Below are 20689 nucleotides of genomic sequence, written 5' to 3'. Positions count from 1 at the left end.
CAGGTATGGGACAGGAATCCTTGGTTACGCATATATAGACATCCTGCATCTAATCTTGGCTTCCCCCTCTGTGCCTTTCACCTAGCCCAGCCTCTCCTAACCTTTGCATCAACCACTGATTCCTGTTCAGACCAATTTCCAGTCTTCTAGTAGGAGATCAAGTAATGAGGCTACCCCATTAAATTCTAGTCTTCCACAAAACATTGAAGGTAGAGGGGTTTCAAGAGGATACTATGGCAGAAAAGCCAGCTCTAATTGGCAAAAATGAGGTAGTTCAATAGACTATACACTCCAAATAGGTGTTCTCCCTGATGATAAAGCAAAGTATTCCTGCTGTGCAGACCCGGAGCTCCTGCCCACTTATCCCTGAGATTGCTCATGTACCTGAGAACACAGTGCAGGAATGAGGGCTGTAGATTAAAATACACAAAAATACAAACCCAGAATATTTATATTACGAAAAAGAAAAAAAAAAAAAGTCTAAATGCACAAGATACGTCATTCGCACACAGCTAGTGCAGCTGCATCCTGGAGAAAGTGGGACCCAAGGTGCAGTTATCCAAGGGACCAAATAAATAAAATTGTATTGGTCCAGAAATGGGGTGGGAGTGAGCTTAGGAGCAGCAGGTCTGCAGCTGTCCCCCAACCATCCCTTTTGCCTATCGTCACAACCCATTGCTAGGGACAATTCTCAGCACCCTATCCCAAGAGTGGGTTACGAGGAGACAAGATGTAGAAAAAACCCTGCCGTACCCCTGAGAGATTCCCTCCCACAGAATGCAGTTGTTTGTGGTCTGGGTTCTGGCCTCATGTTCATCTTTTCACTTTGGCAGGGGAAATATTATTATTACATATCCTTCTTTAAAAGGAAAACAACTTCCCTATATCCAGGCCACTTTCAAAAGCTGGAGATTCTGGGGGTGGAGACTCAAATAAAGCATGTAGGGAGGGAGTTCCCCCAAAGCCCTCACATGCATTTGGATTGAGTGTAGTTGGGAGTTCCTTTGCCTCACCCCTCCCCCCCTGCCAAGAGGGAAGAGGGGGTGATGCTGTGGAACCCGGCCAGAGATACATGGCAGTGCCTGCTGCCCCCTACCCACCCTGTCCCCACTTTCTCCGATCTGCCGATTGATGCCTGCTCCTTGAAACTTCCTGATCACAAAAGCATAGCCCCCGGCACCCACTGGGGCTCAATTCTGGGCATCTGGGAGCAGGGCAGGGCTATGGATCTCTTCTTCTTCATCCCGAAAGTAGGCTGGCTTTCCCTGTGAGCTGGGGGCCTGCTGGGCCTTCAGTGGACAGGAGGCCACCATATGGCTGATGCTCTGGCAGAAGTGGCACTTCTTGGGCTGGGGCGGGAGCTTGCATTCCTTGGCATGATGGTCTAGACCTCCACAGTTGTAGCACCTGGCAAAAAGCAGGATGGTAAAGTTGAGAAAGGAGTGAGAAGAGATCAGAAGCCTTTCTCTGAGTGAGGACACTTGGGTTCTTCCCTTCCTGGAGACCAATTTCTCCACTTATCAAAGGAGAAATCTGCCGAAACCGGTTTGGCTCAGTGGATTGGCTCAGTGGATAGCGTCAGCCTGCGGACTCAAGGGTCCCAGGTTCGATTCCGGTCAAGGGCATGTACCTTGGTTGCGGGCACATCCCCAGTAGGGGGTGTGCAAGAGGCAGCTGATCGATGTTTCTCTCTCATCGATGTTTCTAACTCTCTATCCTCTCTCTTCCTCTCTGTAAAAAAATCAATAAAATATATTAAAAAAAATAAAAGGAGAAATCTGACTAGATGCTTTTTTTAAAAAATCCTCAACAAGGATATTTTCCAATTGATTTTTACAGAGAGTGGAAAAGAGAGGGACAGAGAGAAATATTGATGTAAGAGAAACACATCGATTTGATTGCTTCTTGCATGCGCCCAGACCAGGGCCTGGGCCGGGGAGGAGCCTGCAGGCCAACGCTCTACCCACTGAGCCAAACCAGCTAGGGCTGACTAGATAGCTTGAAATCCTTTCCAAACCTGCAATTGTCTGGATGATCTTCAGATTCATGTCATCTTGAAAATACTGAAATACCAAGAATAGAAACCACAGACCCCAACTGAGCACTGCAATTTGGGGGATAGGTAAGACTCTAACATACACTTAAAAAAACTAAGGAGTCAGATTATAAGATCTGTTCGAGCATAAAGCTAAGATGAATGAGACCAGTCATACGGAGACCCGGTGAAGAAGCAACAAGTACAGACACACCGTCTTGTCCCAACTTACTATTTCATATTCTTCTTCTTTAGTTCTAAAACAATCATGTGAGGTTAATATCACTATTCCCCTTTAGTAATTGAGTCTAGAGCTCACAGAGCAAAATTACTTCTCAAATGCCCTCCTCACATACTGCCCTCTTCTCGTCTTCCACATCCATAGCAGGTACCCCAACCATCCAGACGTTGCCAGGGACCATAGGCTTCGTTTTATTTTATTTTTTAAAGTATATTTTTATTGATTTCAGAAAGGAAGGGAAAGGGAGAGACACATAGAAACACCCGTGATAAAAGAGAATCATGGATCAGCTGTCTCCTGCACGCCCCCTACTGGGGATTGAGCTCAAAACTCAGACATGTGCCCTTGACTGGGCCGAACCCGGACCTCCTGGTTCGTGGGTCAATGGCAACCTGGTCCTAGTAATGAGACAAGACCCAGAGAGCTCTCCCCACCCTCAGCATGTCCACACAAGCCACCTTCCAATCCATACCTGTCTCCCTTTGATCTGCGCTTCTGCATGTTCTTCCCTTTTGGCCGCCTCTCACTCCCAATACAGAATACCCCACCAGGGCCAGTGACTCGGATAGATTCCAGGCCCTTGGCGGACTTCTTAAAGGTGAACTCCACCGCCTCACCCTCCTTCAGGCTCCGGAAGCCCTCCATGTGCAGTTTACTCTGGGGAAGGGGAACACGGTAGACTTTAATGTTGAATAAGAAATCTACATTACATTAACGAAGAACAATTGTTAAAGAAACAGATGCATTACATTTTATACAGCTATTCTCATTTAAACTTCTAAGTAAAATAGAAGGGAAAAATTTAAACATAGCATTTAAGAAATCAACAAATATAAAAATCATAAAATAAAGCTTATATGGAAATTTTTAGTGTTCTTGCAACCTCTTTCCAAGTTCGAAATTATATCAAATAACTAAAAGCTGAAAGAAAAAGACAGTATGACCCAAACAGATGGGTCAGAAGATTATAAGGGAAAGACCACTAGGAGAACCAAGCATATGTGGGGAAATCAATAGATGAGAAAAACAATTCAATAATACTGTTGAGAACATTAGCTCTCTATTTGGAAATGAAGCCAGAATTCTGCACCTTGTATCATATACATGCAAAATACGTTCCAGAACTTAAATATCTAAATGCTAAAAAAAGGACCAAAACTATAAAACCAAGACAGATAATTAGACTGATAAAACTACAAAAAGCTACTATAAATCAGAAAGAAAAAAGTATCACAGAACAGAATATAACTAGGTAATTTGAAAGACAGCACGACAATCTAATTGGTTTGAAAAACACAACACCCTGACCAGTGGGCTCAGTGGTTAGAATGTCAGTACTGAAGAGTGGTGGGCTTGATTCCAGGTCAAAGGTCAAGGGCGAGCACCTGGGCTACAGGTTTGATCCACAGCCCTGGTGTAGGAGGGGGAGCATATGTGGGAGGCAACCAAATGTTTCTCCTTTCCTTTCCCTTTCCCTTTCCCTCCCTCCCTCCTTCCTTCCTTCTCCCTTCCCCCCCCCTTTTGGCTGCCTCTCACTAAAAAAAAAAAAAAAAAAATCAATGGAAAAATTATCCTCAGGCCGAAACCGGTTTGGCTCAGTGGATAGAGCGTTGGCCTGGGGACTGAAGGGTCCCAGGTTCGATTCCGGTCAAGGGCATGTACATTGGTTGCGGGCACATCCCCAGTAGGAAGTGTGCAGGAGGCAGCTGGTCGATGTTTCTCTCTCATTGATGTTTCTAGCTCTCTATCCCTCTCCCTTCCTTTCTGTAAAAAAATCAATAAAATATATTTTTTTAAAAAAAAAAGAAAGAAAAATTATCCTAAGGTGAGGATTAACAAAACAAAAAGTTAAAAAAACACACACACACAACAACAACCATGCAGCCATTTAAAAGAATGTCAAGTCCCTGTTTTGTTCACTGCTGCATTTTGCACATAAATAATGCCTCACACAAGCACTTAAAAAGCAGCCAAATTTGTTGCTCTGTTTAAAAGAAAGAAAAAGGTTTTTGAAAGAAACTCCCTAGAAATTACTCAGGGTGGGGAGAAATAATAATGCCTCACACATTTTTGGATTAATGAAAAAGGAGTAGATTTTAATTATTTGACTTGGAAAAATGACCAACTATTTTTAAAGGAAAAACGATTTAGAATAGCGTATGGAGCAATCCCCTTAAAACACTGCATTTTTGTGGCAGAGCGGCTTGCCTACGCCCAGCGTCCTGGCCGTGGATGTCTGGATGGTTGATAGCCTGACGCTGAAAAAAACAACAACCAACAACAACAAAAACTGCATTTTTGTACCAAAATTTAAAAATATTGACACTTGCAAAGAACCTAGCAGCCTTCAAAAAAAGAAAGAAAAAAGTGGGAGTTATTCGCACAGCTAGTTGAGTGGCAAAGCCCGGTGTGAGAAGAACCTAGGGCTCCTGATGTGAAGCTCACAGCCCATTCCACCTGGCCACTTACTGCTTAACAACAACACCTCACTGGAGGTGACAGTCCCTCCCAGACCCTACCTAGAATAGACTTCATTCCAGCTTCTTCCATTTGCATTGACAAATGTCAGCAAGGTGTAATCATCATAGGAACCAAGGTTCAGAGAAGCAAAAGGGATCACTGTGGCCCTTGTCCTGCGGCTGGAGGGAACGTGATTAGCACGAGTAGTGTTTTATGCTGTTGGTGGTGGGGGCAGACTGTGTCAAACTGGGCATCAGGTGAAACATGCTCTTTAGCCAGATGGGATCCCCAGTTCATCAGTTACTTACATTTTTGTTTTAATCTACATGGTATTGCTTAAGACGAAATTTCCATCGAAGTAATTTAGAAGTAAATTAAGAGCACAGGCTCAGGTCCCAGACACATCCTGGTTCATGAAATGCTGCTTCTACCAATATCTGGCAGAGTGACCGTGGCCAACCATTCACCTCTGCCTCAGATCCTCAGCATCTACCAAAAGGCTCTACCGTTGCACAGTGACTGCCCTGAATTTGGAGTTAGACTTGACTTGCCTTTTATTGAGCTGGGACAAGCCCGAGTGAATGAGGAGATACTGGAGGAGTTGAACCAAGAGCATTCTTGGCCCAGCAATACCAGCTTCTCCTAGGCTGATACACCCCCAGGCCTGGCTGTGAGTCAGCAGATAAGTGATTAAGAACAAGTCTGAGGCCCTGTTTCCTCCTTTCTAGCGTACAAAATAGAAGTAAATACTAATTTTATGGTAGTGCTGTGAGGTTCTATGCATGAGAATGAATTAACACATAAATCTCCACGGAGTAGCAATTATTATCAACCTCTTCAAACTGGATCAGGGTAGGGTAACAGTGGGAATCCAAGTGTCAAGAGGCTGGGAACTTTAACTGGGTTTTTATCACTAACTAGCAGTAGAAATCCAGAAAACTATCTCCTCTGAGCTCAGTTCACAGAGGACAAACTCTCCTTATCTGTGCCTCATAGGCTTAAGGAGATAACATGAATGGGGACAATATGAGGTTGACTGGTCCGCTCAGGTCACCCACTCCATCACTGGAGGATCTGGGGTCTATTTAAGACTTTCAAATAGTTAAAAACAACAGCAACAACAAAAAAGCCCTGCAGGCACCTCACCATAACCGGTCTGGGACTGGAGGTCTCCAGAGGTGGCTCCCTGCCCCCTCTGCCCCTTCCTAAAACACATACTTTGAATTCCTCTCTTATCAGATAGGTAATCAGCATGCAGCCCCACTGAGCCAGCCTCACAAGGACTGCACCAGAAAGGAGCCAGAAATTCTTGCTACCACCCCCTCCCCGCCCCCAACCACACACAAAGCAGGGCCCGCCTCTCTCCCCAACCCCTCCAAAAACAGAAAAGGCTTGGGGGGAGGGGCAAGGCTGGAGCTGCCCCAGTAGAGCCCAGCCCCAGGAAACAAAGAGTCGACACTGGTTGGTTCTGATGGTCAGATTCCTGGAGTTCCAGAGGCTGCAGATTCCACACATCACCCCCCCCCACCCCCCGACCCCCACCCACCACATTCACCGTTCCTTCCTTCCTCTTCATGTTGGGGTTATGGTCACTGTGAGAAATGGATGTAGAGATACCTACCTTCCCTAGGCAAGCTTGCTGGGTCTGCCAAAGTCACCACCAGCCGCCATCTTTCCCTCTCTCTGACCTGCCACCCCACACTTCCAGGGATGGAAATAAAACAGGATCCCTTCTCTTCCCTCTCCTCCCCCACCCCCCATTCAGTGCCTTCAGTCAAATCCAGAATTAGGGTTACTTATTCAGATAAATTATTTTAAAAGCGATGGGGGAGGCAGGTCTCCAATCTTCCTTTCCCAATTTGTTTAACGAGGTCCCTGCCAGCTCTCACATAGCCCTCTTTTTGTCACACCACTCCTTTCTTATTTTTATTAATTTTTTAAATTAAAAAATATTTTATTGGTTTCAGAGAGGGAGAGGGTGAGAGAGATAGAAACATCAATGATGAGAGAGAATCACGCCAAGCCTGTGAGGTAGGCCTTATTATGACCCCGGTTGAACAGCTGACATCATGAAGGCAGAGGGGTTAAGCACCTTGCCCAAATCCTAGTGAGGGGCACAGCTGGACTGATTGCAACTAGCCTGACTCTAGAACTAGCGCTATGCACTGTAATGCAAGTGACATAGACACGTTAAAACTTTCTAATAGCCACGTTTAAAAAGTAAAAAGCAGCATGGCTCAGTGGCTGAGCATCGACCTATGATGATGCCTGGTCAGTGTTTTGGGTTCAATCCCCAGTGGGGGGCATGCAGGAGGCAGTTGATCCATGGTTCTCTCTCATCATTGATGTTTCTACCCTTCTCCCTTCCTCTCTGAAATCAATAATAAGAATATATTTTTTAAAAACATATTAAAAAAGTAAAAAGCAGGTGAAATTAATTGTAATGACTCAGTCCTGTGGTGTTCTCAGAGTTGGAGCTGAGCTTCATTTCTGGAAGAGGGTTTGGTGGGGCTAGAACAAGCCAACTGGTTCTCCAGTTTATGAGAGCTTATTTGCTAGGGAGGATGGGGAACGATCTGTCCAGAAACCCCACACAATCACTTCTGCTCAGACACAGCAGCCAGGACTACAGCTCCTGCCTGGAGTTCTCCACCAGGTGGTGCTGCTCACCAGCCCATTGGTAGAAAGGCAGCCAGAGGGAGACCAGCGGCAGGAAGGAGCTGCCTGTGAACAGAAGTGTTCGCCTAGATTTCTCTTCCCAGTGACTTTGGGTGCACATCTCTCTGTCCTCAGGAAAATGGGAGTGTCAAGGGGACTGAACTCAGATGAGGACCCGTCCAGGGTGAGTCCCAATTAGGGGGGTGCTTACTCCTCACCCTGCCCCCACCCTCCCACTCAGAGCACAGAAGAGAGAAGCTTGGGAGTTTTAAGCCAGTAACCCTGCTCCTGTGCCATTTACAAAGCCATTAACTTGGATTTCGGATTCCTATCTAAATTAAATTAACTCCAAGCTGAGATAATTTAAAATTAGCCTGTATTAATTATGTACTATTCTTTCAAGTTTCCTCTTCCTCCTCCACCACCTTCTTTGACCTCCCAAGACTTAACACATAGTAATTAAGCAATTACTATTCATGCCCGCAGGAAGGAGGGGTAGAGGTTTTCCCTCCACCCCACCCTCAAATTTAACCCAGAAGGATGGCATTATACTTTGATTAAGAATGTTCCAGAATCTATCTGCCCTGGGGAAAGTCACTGAAAATGACATACAGGGCAAGTAGTAACGTCACCAAATAAAAGTTCTAAATTTGTCACAGTGGAAGCTTTGCTCAGGATGGTGGTTCAGCCTTTACTGGGGACAGTGTGTAGTAAGCATGCCTCCTCAGAGAGAAAAGGACCCAAGAAAACCCATAATGCTCAAACTAACCCAGGTACTTCTCTACCAACTTCCTTGAAAGTAAAAAATCTGTTTTAACCCAATGAAGATGGAAATGAAATAACTAATGAATGACCACCAAACCCATCCAGAGAGCAGCCAACAGTTAACATCCCCTCCGCATTTCCAGTCTTCTGCTCTGGAGGAAAACTTCTGCTGACCAGGACCCCAAACTGTTTGTGTATCAGATTCCTCAGGAGTCCCATGCTTCTTGGCATTCATTCCTTCAGCCTACCAACTGTGAACTAGAAAACTAAGCAGACAGCTGGCGGGTCCCTCTCTTTGAAGAGCTTACAGGTAAGGCGAGGGGATAAGACATGTACATCACTAACCTAGATATGAGGTGAGTAATCAGAGGCACCAGAAATGTTATAAACCAGGTGAAAGATCTCTTTATACACATACTACCCTCCTCCCAACCCAAACTCAGTCCCTAGGTCAAATTAGGGCTCTTCTTTTGCCTTCAAGTCTTCTAATACAGCCCTTTAGCCAGAAAGCTATTTCTTAAATATTTGGGCCCTGGCCTGTGTGGCTCAGTTGGCTGGAGCATCATCCCATACACCAAAAGGTGGTGGGTTCAATCCCCAGTAGGGGCATGTGCAGGAGGCAGAGCTCCAGATCCAAATACCTGGGGCTGATGAGAAATCGCTGCTTTCTTTTTTTAAAGGCTAAGGCTGGATTTTGTTTCTCACTCATTCACGCCTGGGGGCCACAAAGTGAGAGGGAGCATAAGAACAGCAGCGATCAGGTACTATAGGCCCACGGGAAAGGGAGAAGAAAATGTTAAATTGCTTTCCCCCCTTCCTCTCTCCTTAAGGGGCTCCCAGACCACTTCCCCGGCAGATGTTTCCTTAGAACAATCATATCCTTCTCACCACCTGCACCCCAACTCCAGGGCGCCCACCACCAGCAGCCAAAGAAGGGGTGGTTTTCTTCTTAAAGAGAAATGTCTTACCCTTCCTCCACTTTGGGAACACTTTCCTCCCCCATGGCAATATTTAGGGATCATCCTACAACTACTTCATTCCTCTATAAGAGATTTCCACAGAAATAATTCCAATTTCTCAAGTGCAGGGACTGAAAGCACTAGTCTAACTTACTGCTATGATAGGGTTTCAGGATTCATTCGAGCCCACGCAGTGTGCTATCAAGACCCATCAAGTAAGGCTCAGTCACTGTCCCATGACTGTTGGTCATAAATTCTTGATTCCTTATCCCAGCTCAACTCCCTCCAGATAACTTATTCAACTGTGGAATGTCCTTCCAAAACTCTGAAGTCCAGGTCATCTCCTGAATAACTCTTCTGAAACGGATGGTGTGGGCTCCACTCCCTAAACCTGAAGGTTCCTGCTTTCCTCGATGCCATCTAATATTTCCAGTTGCTTTCATCCTAGGGTTAAGTGCCTTGAGGCATAGATCCATTTGCTCAGGAAAATCTTCCCCGGGCTTTGATTATCACTGTGGGAGTTCAGAACTAGTCACACCAAGATGTGCCTCTGTGGGACGTGGATTGTTTTCAAGACTAAGCTATAGGCTCAAGAGAGACTTCTGCCCCTGCCTATAAGAGCTTGAATTAGGGCCCTGGCCCATAGTAAGAGTTTATCAGAGATGACCTCATTGACCTATCTACAGAGCAGGACCAACTTCTATTTACTAAACATCTGCTTTTATTGTACTGCAAGAATCCTTTGAAGCCCCCAGGGCACCTTACCTCATCCCTAGCTCAGAATGTCTTACACACCCATGTTCCCTTTATATTTTTAAACCTCTTGTGAATGTGGGGTCTCTGACTCTCCTATATGCGGGGTTCCCATACATATATATTAAATTCAGTTATTCTGTTTTACTAATCTGTCTAACGTCTACTGGATTAGACCAGCCAAATGAACCTTGAGGGTAGAGGAAAGTTTCTTGATGGGGTTACATTCCCCTAAACCCCTCCCTATTTAGCAGCCTTAGGCATGAAAGCAGGAAAATGTTGGTTCTGACTCTTACTCCAAGACTCCCAAAATTGGGGAAGCTGTCTAGTCCATCTTCAGACCAGGAGGGATTATAATCTCTTTGTGATTGTATAAATGGCAGTGGGGGGGCTGGCACCCTGCTGAGGAGGGCCATTCAAAGCTGGTTCCTGTAATAAAGTGATTTAATAGATCTAAAGAGGCCAATTCCCTTCTTTCTCCCACAATTACTTCCTGTGGTTATCAAACACATATGTAAATGGACAGGAAAGGTGGCAATGTCACTAGCTAGAACTAGTTGTCTGGTGGGGGGGTGGGTAAGAACGTGCTATAAGGGGGTAGGTAAGCGTCCTGTTGCAGACGCTCCTGGCAGATGTTCAAGCAGTCCAGTGACCCCAAGTCACCAGCATTAACTGGCAGGTCCCCATCTCCTTGCATCCTCTATCCCCCTTGTTCCCCTCACGCTACATCCTCCATGAGGACTTCCAACCAGTCCACCCAGTATCTCCCTTCTCTACCCCTCCCCCTCCAGAATACCATCCCTCAGGCTCCAACTCTTAATCCCCACATCCTCCTTTCCCCTCCCCCATGGCTCCTAAAGCCAACCTTCCTGAAGTAACCCCTCCCTGCCCAGCCTCGGTGCCAACCTACTTGGTCTGGGATTAGCCATTTCTTTTTCTCAGGCCCAACCCCAAACCTCCAAAAGTGCAAGGGACACAGGCAGCAACTTCCTTTCCATGTTATGAGTAGCTGGTGTCCCAGGGCCAACCGGAGGCTTCTGAGACATTTAGGAAGAGGTGAGAGGGAGGCCAGGAAGGAGGAATCCTGAAGTCCCTGGCTCCCTGTTTGAGGCTGGAAATGTTCGGACAGCATGAATGGCTGTCTGGGGCCATAAATGACAAGTTGAGAATAGGTCCAGAGGCTAGCCTCCCTCGACCCCATGCCCTGCGACCCTGAATTTCACCCCCACCGTGCTGCTTTGCTTTAACTGAGAACTTGGGGTTGAGACCTAACTCCCTCCCAGCCTGGCCCAGGAATCTTAAGGCCTGGGCTCCTTAGCTTTCCTTTCTGGTAGGAACTGGGCAGCAAAAAGCCCAGCTGGCAAGCTGTATGCCTGAGACTGGTCGCCTGGAGGAGCTTTCAAGCCCCCAAACAGACCCTTTTAAGGATCCGACAAATCCACCGAGGCCGCAGGGATTGAGTTTCAGGAGATCGGAGTGACTTCTGGTAGCTTTACCCTCCTTGGGTGCCAGAGAGGTTTCCCTCCCTCTCCGCGGGGGAGCTCCACTCACAAGTTAGTGAAACGCGCTGGCGCTGAGGGCCCCGCTATGGCCGGGCATGTGCTTCCTTGGCCGGCCTGCTCGCCCTCCCCCCACCGGCAAGCACAATACAACCTTAGTTTCTGCCACATGGGGTCACCTCCCTGCCCCTGCCTCCTTCCCAGGGGGAAGAGGTAACAAACACGTGGTAAGCCAGAAGGGTTCCCGGAAGGGGGTGGGAGGTGCTGATAATGGGCTCTGCCCCTCACTCTCGTCCTGTAGGAGTTACCAGGACTCAGGTCGGGGGCACCACCGCACAGATGGGGACGCACAATGAGGGCCCTGGATCTCCCTCAACCCAATGGCCCAGCGTGGCCGCCCACCCTTGAATATGCGCGCCAATATCCCCTTCCCGCTGAAGTTACCGGAATCGGCCTCACCTGGTGCACAAAGACATCCACGGGCGGGTCGAGCGCGACCCCCGCGCGGGCGGTCATGGACAGGAAGCCGAACCCCATGCGCACGTTGAACCACTTACAGATGCCGGCTCCGTGCAGCAGCTGCGGCTCCTCCGCCGCCCGGGCCGCGTCCTCCCGCGCCTCCTCTGGCGCCTTGGCGCAGCCACCTGGAAACGGGGAGGGCGCTCAGCTGGGGGGCCACGGAGTCGGAGGACCCCCTCAGAGTTCCGGCTGGGACACCCGGCTGTCCAGCCCGTGGGCGCACACCCAGGAGGCTGCAGCTACCTGTCCCGGCTGCCTCCCGCGCTCCCCAAGCTTCCACACCGGCCAGAGGTGCCCCGAAAGTTTTGCTCCTTTTCCCACAACACGTTGCCCGGGACAGACCGCCGGACAGGCCCCTCCTCTTCCCCCCCTCGGCCCCCGCAGCCCGTGTGCGCACGCCACGGGGACACCAGCGTTCTTTGCTCCAGGCACGGCCCCCTGAAGCAGGAGGCCACACAGACTTGGGGGTCCCTCGGCCAGCCCGGAGGACACTTTCCCACCTCCCTTTTCAGGGGTTGCTGGGCGCCCCTGCGGCCTAGGGTGTCCCCAGTAAGTACCAAGCTCGAACCTGCAAACTGCTGGTTTGACACGGAGCCCATGGTAGTCGGCTAGGCCCGCGGCCCGGGCCCCAGGTCGGGCGGCTGCTGGCCCCAGAGAAGTCCGGAGGCAAAGGGGTGGCTCTGAGAAGAGGCTGCTACATCTTCCCCAGCACAATAGCGGTGGGAGGGCCCACGGCTTTTCAAAGGCTCCCAAATTCTAAAAGACAATGACCCAACCCCCCGCGGGCAGCCCCCTCCCCTCTCCTCCCTCGTCTTTCCCCTCCCTCTCCCTCCGACTCCAGCTCCCGCCCTCCCCCACTCTGCGTCCCCTGACACCTCTGGGGTGTCCCTTCTCAGAACCTGGAGGTTTGACACCCCCTCCCCACACACATCTGGAAATAGGGGCCGTCAGCCCTAGAAGTACGGAGTACCCGGAATTTGAAATTCTTCACTTTAAGGACTCATTGGGGGTGGGGGTCCCCAAAGCAGCATACAGGTGAGGGTACTGTGTGTGTGTGTGTGTGTGTGTGTGGGGGGGGTAGTTTTAAAACCATGTGACTGCTCCCACACACACTCACACACCACCCCCACCCCCCGCGCAGATAATTATACATTCCAGAGAGTTGGGGGAGGGAGGTGTGAGCCTGGCAGCGCTGGCCAATCAGAGACACAAACCACCTGTCAAGGGAGAAATGGATGAGCCCTCCCCCTCCCCCAGCCCTCCAGCGCCCCTCCCCCTCCCTTCCCCTTCGGGCCTCGGAGCTGACCCGGCTGCTCGGCGCTGACCCGCTCTCACCCCCCACCCCCGTGTGCTTGGATAGACCTGGAGTTCACGATACTGGGAAGCCTGGGATGGGGAAGCGGCGGGGGGGAGGCTGCAGACCCCGAAGGACTGATCTCCAGTCCAGACCAAGGCGCTGCCTCTCAAAGTCTGTTGTCTCTGAGCTTCCCTGAGTTACCGACTGAGTTTTTCTGAGTGTCTCAGAGCGCTCCTAACTGACTCTGTGTAAAGAATCCTCCCTTCTTTCCTTCCAAATCTGTAAAGTGGACCCCACGTGGAGCTTTCTGACAGAGCAGGAGGAACCCAAAGAGGCTTGAAGTGTGTTCCTCTCTCCACCAGCGGCCCTCATGCTACCCCCATCCCCATCCTCTCCCTAACAGTTGCCGGGAGAGGAACTAGGTGGGTACGTGGGTCCAGGCATTTCCTCCAGCCTCCGGACACTCTTAGCTCCCAGACCATCCGCGTTTCAGCCCCGTCCTAAAGCGTGCTGCCTCCCCACAGTGGGGTTGGTGGGAAAACCAGAGTGGGGGCTCTCCTTGTCTTAAGACGCAGCCTCCCCTCGTAGGAGATAAAGAGGGTTGGCCAGGGGGGTGGCTAGTGCCCTGGTCGGAGATGGACAATGGCCCGGGGCTCAGTGCACGGCCCTGGCCCTGCCCCTTCACTTCCGGTGCTCAGTTCAAACTGGACAATGCCAGCTCCGGCCAGTTCCCCTCCCCCACTGCTGCAACCCATTTAAAGGGACAGAGCCTGCTTTCGGGGGCTTCCGCTTGCTCTGAATTCAATTTTCTCCACTAAGTGTGCAAAAACTCAACTGCTTTTCACCCTGCGCCCTTGTGCTCGCGCGCGCGTAGGCATTTGGGGAAGAGAAAGGAGATGAGTGGTGGTAGGGAAGGGGTAGGTGGCGAGGAGAGCAAGGGACTGCGGACAGATTATTTCTCTTTCCTACATGGGGTGCTGCCCAAGAGACTAAAACTTGAGTGAAAGAGATGGGGGAAGGACTTTGGGTGATAAAAAGGACAACGGTGGCCCTTGGTTATTCAGCCTAAAAAATACATACCATTAACAAATATCACAGCAACCCCTCGCTCTCAGCTGAGAACCCTAATTTAGATCTTGCTAGAGTTTTCTGAGAACATCAGCCTAAGGCTTTTTTTTTTTTTTTAATTTTCCTACTCCTCCCCACCTAACAGTCTTATCTCCTCCGGTTACTAGCGCCCTTAAAAAATATGTTCACTCTCTGTACCTCTGTTCCTAATATTCAGGAGTGATTGAGTTCGGTTAGCTGAAGAGTGGCTGAAGAAAAGAGACTCTGCGAGTAGGGAGTTGTAGGGTTCTGGTTTCCCTTGATCCGCTCTCACGTGAGATTCGTTCTCCCGGCAGTCACCACCAGTTTCTCTGTCCAGGGTCCTGAGGACTCCGGGAGCTCTGTCCACGGTGCTGAATTAAGCCTCGCTCTGCTGGCTCCCAGCTTTGAGAATGCCTTCTTGAGTCTTCACCTCCAAGTTCTTCCCAGAAAACCTGATTCTCCTCATCCCCCCCCCCCCCGTGACCCTGATAGACTTGAGACGAATGAAGGGTTTCTCCTGAATGCTAAAGAGGGCATTTCCATCAGTACATGATCCTAAGAGGGCAGTACAGGTATCTCAAGCTCCCCTCCAGAAAAATGGGTATAACTGAACATGGCCATGAGGGTGAGGAAAGAGGTGATATTTTCTGATTCAAAGTAAACTAGAGCATAAGAAAATGAATCCTGTTTCCAAGTTATTTCCCTAATTATTAGCACTTTTCATAGGAGCACAAGCATTGAAGGCATCTTGCCCATGTTTAGTGATTAGCTTTACTATTTACAGCTCTGTAACATGGGGTAACGTCTTTAACTTCTATATGCCTCCATTTCCTCCTCTGTCCAATGGGGATAATGAAAATATTTTACTCTCAGAATTATTATAAGGATGAAGATAGATTGTGTAGCCCAGCAGGTGTGGTTCAGTGGTTGAGCATCGATCCAAGAACCAAGAGGTCACCGGTTAATTCCAGGTTTTGGGCTCAACCCCCGGTAGGGGGCACACAGGAGGCAGCCGATCTCTATCCCTCTCCCTTCCTCTCTCTTTAAAAATCAATTTTTAAAGAGATAGATCTTGTAGATAAAGCTTTTAAAATAGTGCCTGACAGCCCTGACAGGTTTGGCTCAGTGGATAGAACATCGGCCTGCAGACTCAAGGGTCCCAGGTTTGATTCCAGTCAGGGGCATGTGCCTTGGTTGCAGGCACATCCCCAGTGAGGGGTGTGCAGGAGGCAGCTGATTGTTTCTCTCTCATCGATGTTTCTAGCTCTCTCTCCCTCTCCCTTCCTCTCTGTAAAAAATCAATAAAATATATATTTAAAATAGTGCCTGACATATAGTTACATCTTTTTAAATATATATATTTTTTATTGATTTTAAAGAGGGAGGAAGAGAGAGATAGAAACATCAATGATGAGAGGGAACCATTGATCAGCTGCCTCCTGCAAGTCCCACACCTGGGACCGAACCCCAAACCCCCTGATTCATTGGTTGATGCTCAACCACTGAGCCATGCCAGCTAAGCTAGTTACATCTTTTTTTTTTAAGCTAGTTACATCTTAATGTAAATAATTACTATTATTATAGCTGTTGTGCACATACTTGTCTCTATGATCTAGGACCTGCTGGATCATTTGTTCCCTGAGGACTGGGACCATGCATGTGTTATTTCTTTCTGCATCATCTCCCACATCTTTACTGGTACCTAGTACAGTGCCTGGCTCACAGAAGGTACCCAAGAATTGTTTCCTGAATAGGCTTTAATTAAAATAATAAACATTGTTTCAATAGTCATAATACTTATTTTCCTAGGCTGCTTCTCATGAGTCTGAACAATACAAACTCAGTAGGGGGTGAGGACCTCATAAATTGCATATGTAGAGGCAAAGGATTCTTTAGGAAGAAAAACATGGTTCCCAACACAACTGACTCTTTATGCCCAATGGATTGTTTCCATGTGGGAGATGAGAACTCCTGACCAAACCTTCTGCCTCTCTTGGGTCCCTGTCTCAGTGAAAACTTATTAGGTATCCACTGTTATCCAGCCATTGTACGATATCACAAGTTTGGTGGAGGAATCAGATAAATAATATGTGTTAAGTAGCATAATGTCAAAGATTTACACCCAAAGAAGTAAAGAAGAAACACTCTCTGCCTTCCAAGAAGTTACAGTCTATTTAGGAAGACAAGACCTGATATAGTTACGCATTGCAAGTTCTTGTGTATTGTGTGTTTTTTTTTTTAAGTAATATCTAGGTAAAGGGCGGGGGAGAAAGGGAGACACTTTTTAGACAAGACAAAGATGTCTAATATCAACACAAATAATATCTCCTCTTAAAGTACTTGGCCACGTTCCTCTTGTGTAGGTTTACATCTCCATAAAAGAAAGAGATTAAAGAGGTCTTAGTAATAATAATTACTCATTCAACTCATTGAGCACTTTCTCTGTGGCAGACAATGTTCTAAACATCGGGAATACATAAAAAAAAATACAGCCCAGCTGGTGTGGTTCAGTGGTTGAGTGTCAACCCACAAACCAACAGATCACTGGTTTAATTCCCAGTCAGGGCACGTGCCCAGGCTGCAGGCTTGATCCCCAATAAGGAGTGAGTGGAAGACAGCCAATTGATGATGTTTTTCTCTCATGAATGTTTCTACCTCTCTAACCCTTTTCCTTCCTCTCTCTTAAAAAACAACAACAATCAATTAAAAAAATACAAACAAAAATTCCACCTTTGTGAAGTTTATGTTCTGATAAGTAATAACAATAACAACTATTTATCAAGAATACAGGCACTTTTCTTATCACATTCAAGGCTCTCAATAACTCTGAGAAATAGGTATTAATATTCTCACCTTACAGGAGAGGAATCAGAAGCTTAATGAATCAATGTAGTTTTCCTAGTATAGCTCAGTTAATACATGGCAGAGGCAGATTTGAACTCACATGTGCTGACATTGTTTCCACAGTTCAACTATATTGTTAATCATGACTGTTACTGTCCCTGTTTTACCAATGAGGAACAAGATGTGTGTAAGCAAAAAGGGTGATGACCCACGTCCCACGTAGTTCAGGGTTCAGACTCTGGAGAAGGGCTGCACGCAAATGACAGAGATGAGACAAGAAATGATAATTTGGAAATTGGGGGCTGAGGCGGGAGCCCAATGCAAGAGGAAGGAATCCACTTGTGCTCAGGCCTTGCCATCCTTTTATTCAGTTTGGGATACACCTGCAGCCCTTAGGCAGGTGATTCCAGTAACAGACAGACCATCTTATCAGTAAGGATTTACATAACTATCTGGTCGGGAAATTGTTTCAGGTACCGTCTTGACTAAACAGTCAGTGCATAGCTCTGACCTATGCCAGGGCTCAAGGTTCACCAGCGTTCTGGGCTCCTTGTCCACACCTCTCTGCTAGTGAAGACAATGGGCAGCTTCCAACAAAAAGACTATAGAGGGAGACCATGTATTCAATATGGTTAGTAAAGCTTTTGATTCCTCTTCCCTGGGCCAAAGATTTAGTCTGCCATTTCTATTGATAACTTTCTCAAAAACTCCTTGGCTTTCTAAATCAAAGAGCTGGCCCTAGCTGGTTTCGCACAGTGGTTAGAGCACTGGCCTGCAGACTGAAGTTGTCTCAGGTTCAATTCTGACCAAGGTCATATACCTTGGTTGAAGCCTCGATCCCTGGCTGTGTGGGAGGCAACCAGTGGATGTGTCTGTCTTTCTTGCATTGATGTTTCTCTCTCTCAGTCTCTCCCCCTTCCTTCCATTCTCTCTCTCTCCCTCAAAACAAAAACAAAAACAAAAAACAATGGAAAAAATATCCTAATGTGAGGATTAAATAAATAATTAAATACATACATGCAGGTGCTCTTGGGGGCAATTATCCACACCCAGCTCACATTTATGAAAAGTTTTGAGAACTCTGTGGTGGGGTCCAGGGTGGTTATTTGAAGTTAAAACCCTGACCATCTGGTAACATAAATGATGTTGTGTATTTAAGAAAACTATTGCCCACAATGTGTCCCTCAGAATACTAGTTCCATGGGATGATTAATACATCTCACCATTTTTTAAAAAGTTTCTATAGAGAAATAATTTGGGAAATGGTGTGTTAACTAGGCTTCCTCTGCAGGACTTTTGAAAGTCTTTAGTATGGTAATGATTCATCAGGAAGGGAATCCAGTGTGTGCAGTGTTTCCATTCACTCATTTGTTCATTCACTCAGTCACCTAGCAAATATTCATTGAGCATCTTATGTGTTCAGGTGGCACTGTTTGAAGCACTAGGGATACATCAGTGAATAAAACATGAAATCCCTGCCCTCACAGAGCTTACATTCTAGAGAAGAGAAACAGACAACAAACAAATAAGCAAAATGTATAGTATATACAGTTTTAGCCTGTTTATTTGTGCTATGATCTCAAGAAAGGCACCTGGTTCTACCCTTTAAGGGCAAAATGACAGAATTGGATTAGTTGTTAGACAAATGTTTCTTCCACTTCTGACATTCTAAAGCCATAGTGTGTATGTGTGTGTGTATGTGTGTGTGTGTATGTGTGTGTGTGTGTGTGTGTGTGTGTGTGTGTGTGTGTAAGATAGAGACAGAGAGAGAGAGAGAGAGAGAAAGAGAGAGAGAGAGAGAAAGGAGAGAGAGAAAGAGGAAAGAGAGACCCCTTTACTAATTACACGGAGAAACAATCAGGTTTTGCCCCATGCTGTCATCTTCATCCCTCTCTAAGGACTGGGGCTTCCTACATCAAGCAGAATTGTGTGCCTCTCACTTCTTAGGCCTGTTGAATTGGCAGGAGGAGGATGAGCCAGGGGAGTCCCCTTCCTTCTTTCAGTCATGCTCCCCATGCGGGCCTTGCTTCACAGAGCAAGATGCTGGGCACTTGCTTTCACCAATAATGGCTTCATTACATTGAAAGGAGAAGAGAGTGACCTCAGTGAAATAGACTTCCTGACCCCAGCTAACCTCTGACCCTCACCCTGACAGCCTCTAAATCTTTTCCTTCTGACACATCCCCCACAAGGTACAGGCAAGAGGAGGGAATGATGAGCCTGCGATCGCACCCTGTCCAGTGACTGTGACTCTCCAGGTGTCCTCTCGCAGTGGAACTTGTCATGCCCAACCATCGTTTCCCTCATGGCTGCTGATCTTTTCAGTGATCCTCCCTGTGAGTCTACTCGGGCCCGTGGGTCACAGCTCATCCAGCTGTCACTCACCTGGTGTCCATTCGTGTGTGTCCAGTGATTGTCATGTACCATGGAGGCAGGAGGCAGGGTGTCTAACCAAATGCTGTCATTTCCCAAATGCTGTTTCAGTCTGGCTCTGTAACCTATCTTCCCTGACGCGGCGCGCACTGTTTACTGAGAGTCCGTTACGAACCAGGCATGCGCTAAGTGCTTTGTGTGTGTTGCCTCTTTCTGTCCTCAACTGTACTGGAGAGGGAACTGAGACTCACAAATCACAAAGGGTGCGTTGCAGTCTAGCTCACGCCAATGTTCTTCTTCTTTACTCTTTTTTTTAGAGTTAAAGTAATTAATGCATGTGGTTTAAAAAAATCAATCAGTATTGAAAGAATTATAATGAAAAACAACAGTCTCCTGACCACACCACCCCCTCCACTCCCATGAGGCAAATACTCTTTGAGTCATTTCTTCTGGAGGATATTTCCATATCACTAAAAAAAAAAAAAAAAAAAAAAAAGGGCGGGGGGGAGAGGCATGTACCTATGTTCCTTGATTTATCCATTTTAGATATCTATTGATTTCCTGTTATGGTGGATGAGGACTTACCTCTCTTACAGGGCCACCTCCCCTCTCCCCTTCCTCCCAGTACAGTTAAATCACCATTTTCAGCTAAGCTGATAACCAATGTTTACACTGTCACGACTACAGAAATGTTTACTGCATTGCCAAGTAGTGTCCTAGGAAAAAATTTCTCTTCTTACACTGTGTTTTCTTTTCCTGCCTTTCTCTCTTTCCTGAAATCTTTGTCATTGAAATACCCTGTTATTTTCAAGGGCTTTATCATATTATCGGTTCCACTGAGCCCTCTTTCCCCCCAGAGCTTCTTTCCTGAGGCCCTCCCTCCTGGTTACCCTCTGGGCTTGCTACCCAGCTATCAGTCTGGGGCTTCCTCTCTCTACAGTGGTTAGAGTCACTGTTTCCTGGATCCCAGGTCAACCTCTTTCGTGGTTCACCCTGAGGAGCACATCTTAAGAAAGGGTGCGTGGGAGGGAAACGTTCTGGATGTTATAAGTCTGAGCATGTTTTCTTGTTTGTTTGTTTGTTTGTTTTTACCCTCACTCTTTTGATGGTTTCAAAGCCAAACTCTTTACCTTCTGCTATGTTGACTCCTAGCAAGATGAAGAAAGACACTTGACTTGCTTTGAGAACGTTGAAGTG

The 20689-nt window shown here is 47.3% G+C and overlaps 1 protein-coding gene and 1 non-coding gene across 2 annotated transcripts; one reads left to right on the top strand and one right to left on the bottom strand.

Moving 5' to 3' along the window:
• Positions 1-1190: 1190 nt before the first annotated feature.
• LIN28A (lin-28 homolog A) lies at positions 1191-12488 on the bottom strand. Its single transcript, XM_054721262.1, has 4 exons — positions 12458-12488; positions 11830-12014; positions 2749-2933; positions 1191-1407 (listed from the first exon to the last, which is right to left on the bottom strand). The coding sequence occupies exons 1-4, from the start codon at positions 12486-12488 to the stop codon at positions 1191-1193; spliced, it is 618 nt and encodes a 205-aa protein (XP_054577237.1).
• On the top strand, positions 4471-4533 carry LOC129150420 (small nucleolar RNA SNORA17). The gene has a single exon (XR_008557162.1). It is a non-coding gene; the product is annotated as a small nucleolar RNA SNORA17 (small nucleolar RNA).
• Positions 12489-20689: the final 8201 nt, after the last annotated feature.

Source organism: Eptesicus fuscus, chromosome 9 (assembly GCF_027574615.1).
Source record: "Eptesicus fuscus isolate TK198812 chromosome 9, DD_ASM_mEF_20220401, whole genome shotgun sequence".
In the NCBI taxonomy this organism is placed as follows: Eukaryota; Metazoa; Chordata; class Mammalia; order Chiroptera; family Vespertilionidae; genus Eptesicus; species Eptesicus fuscus.
Note: the sequence above shows the minus strand (reverse complement) of the source record. Positions and strands in the feature narration are given on the sequence as shown.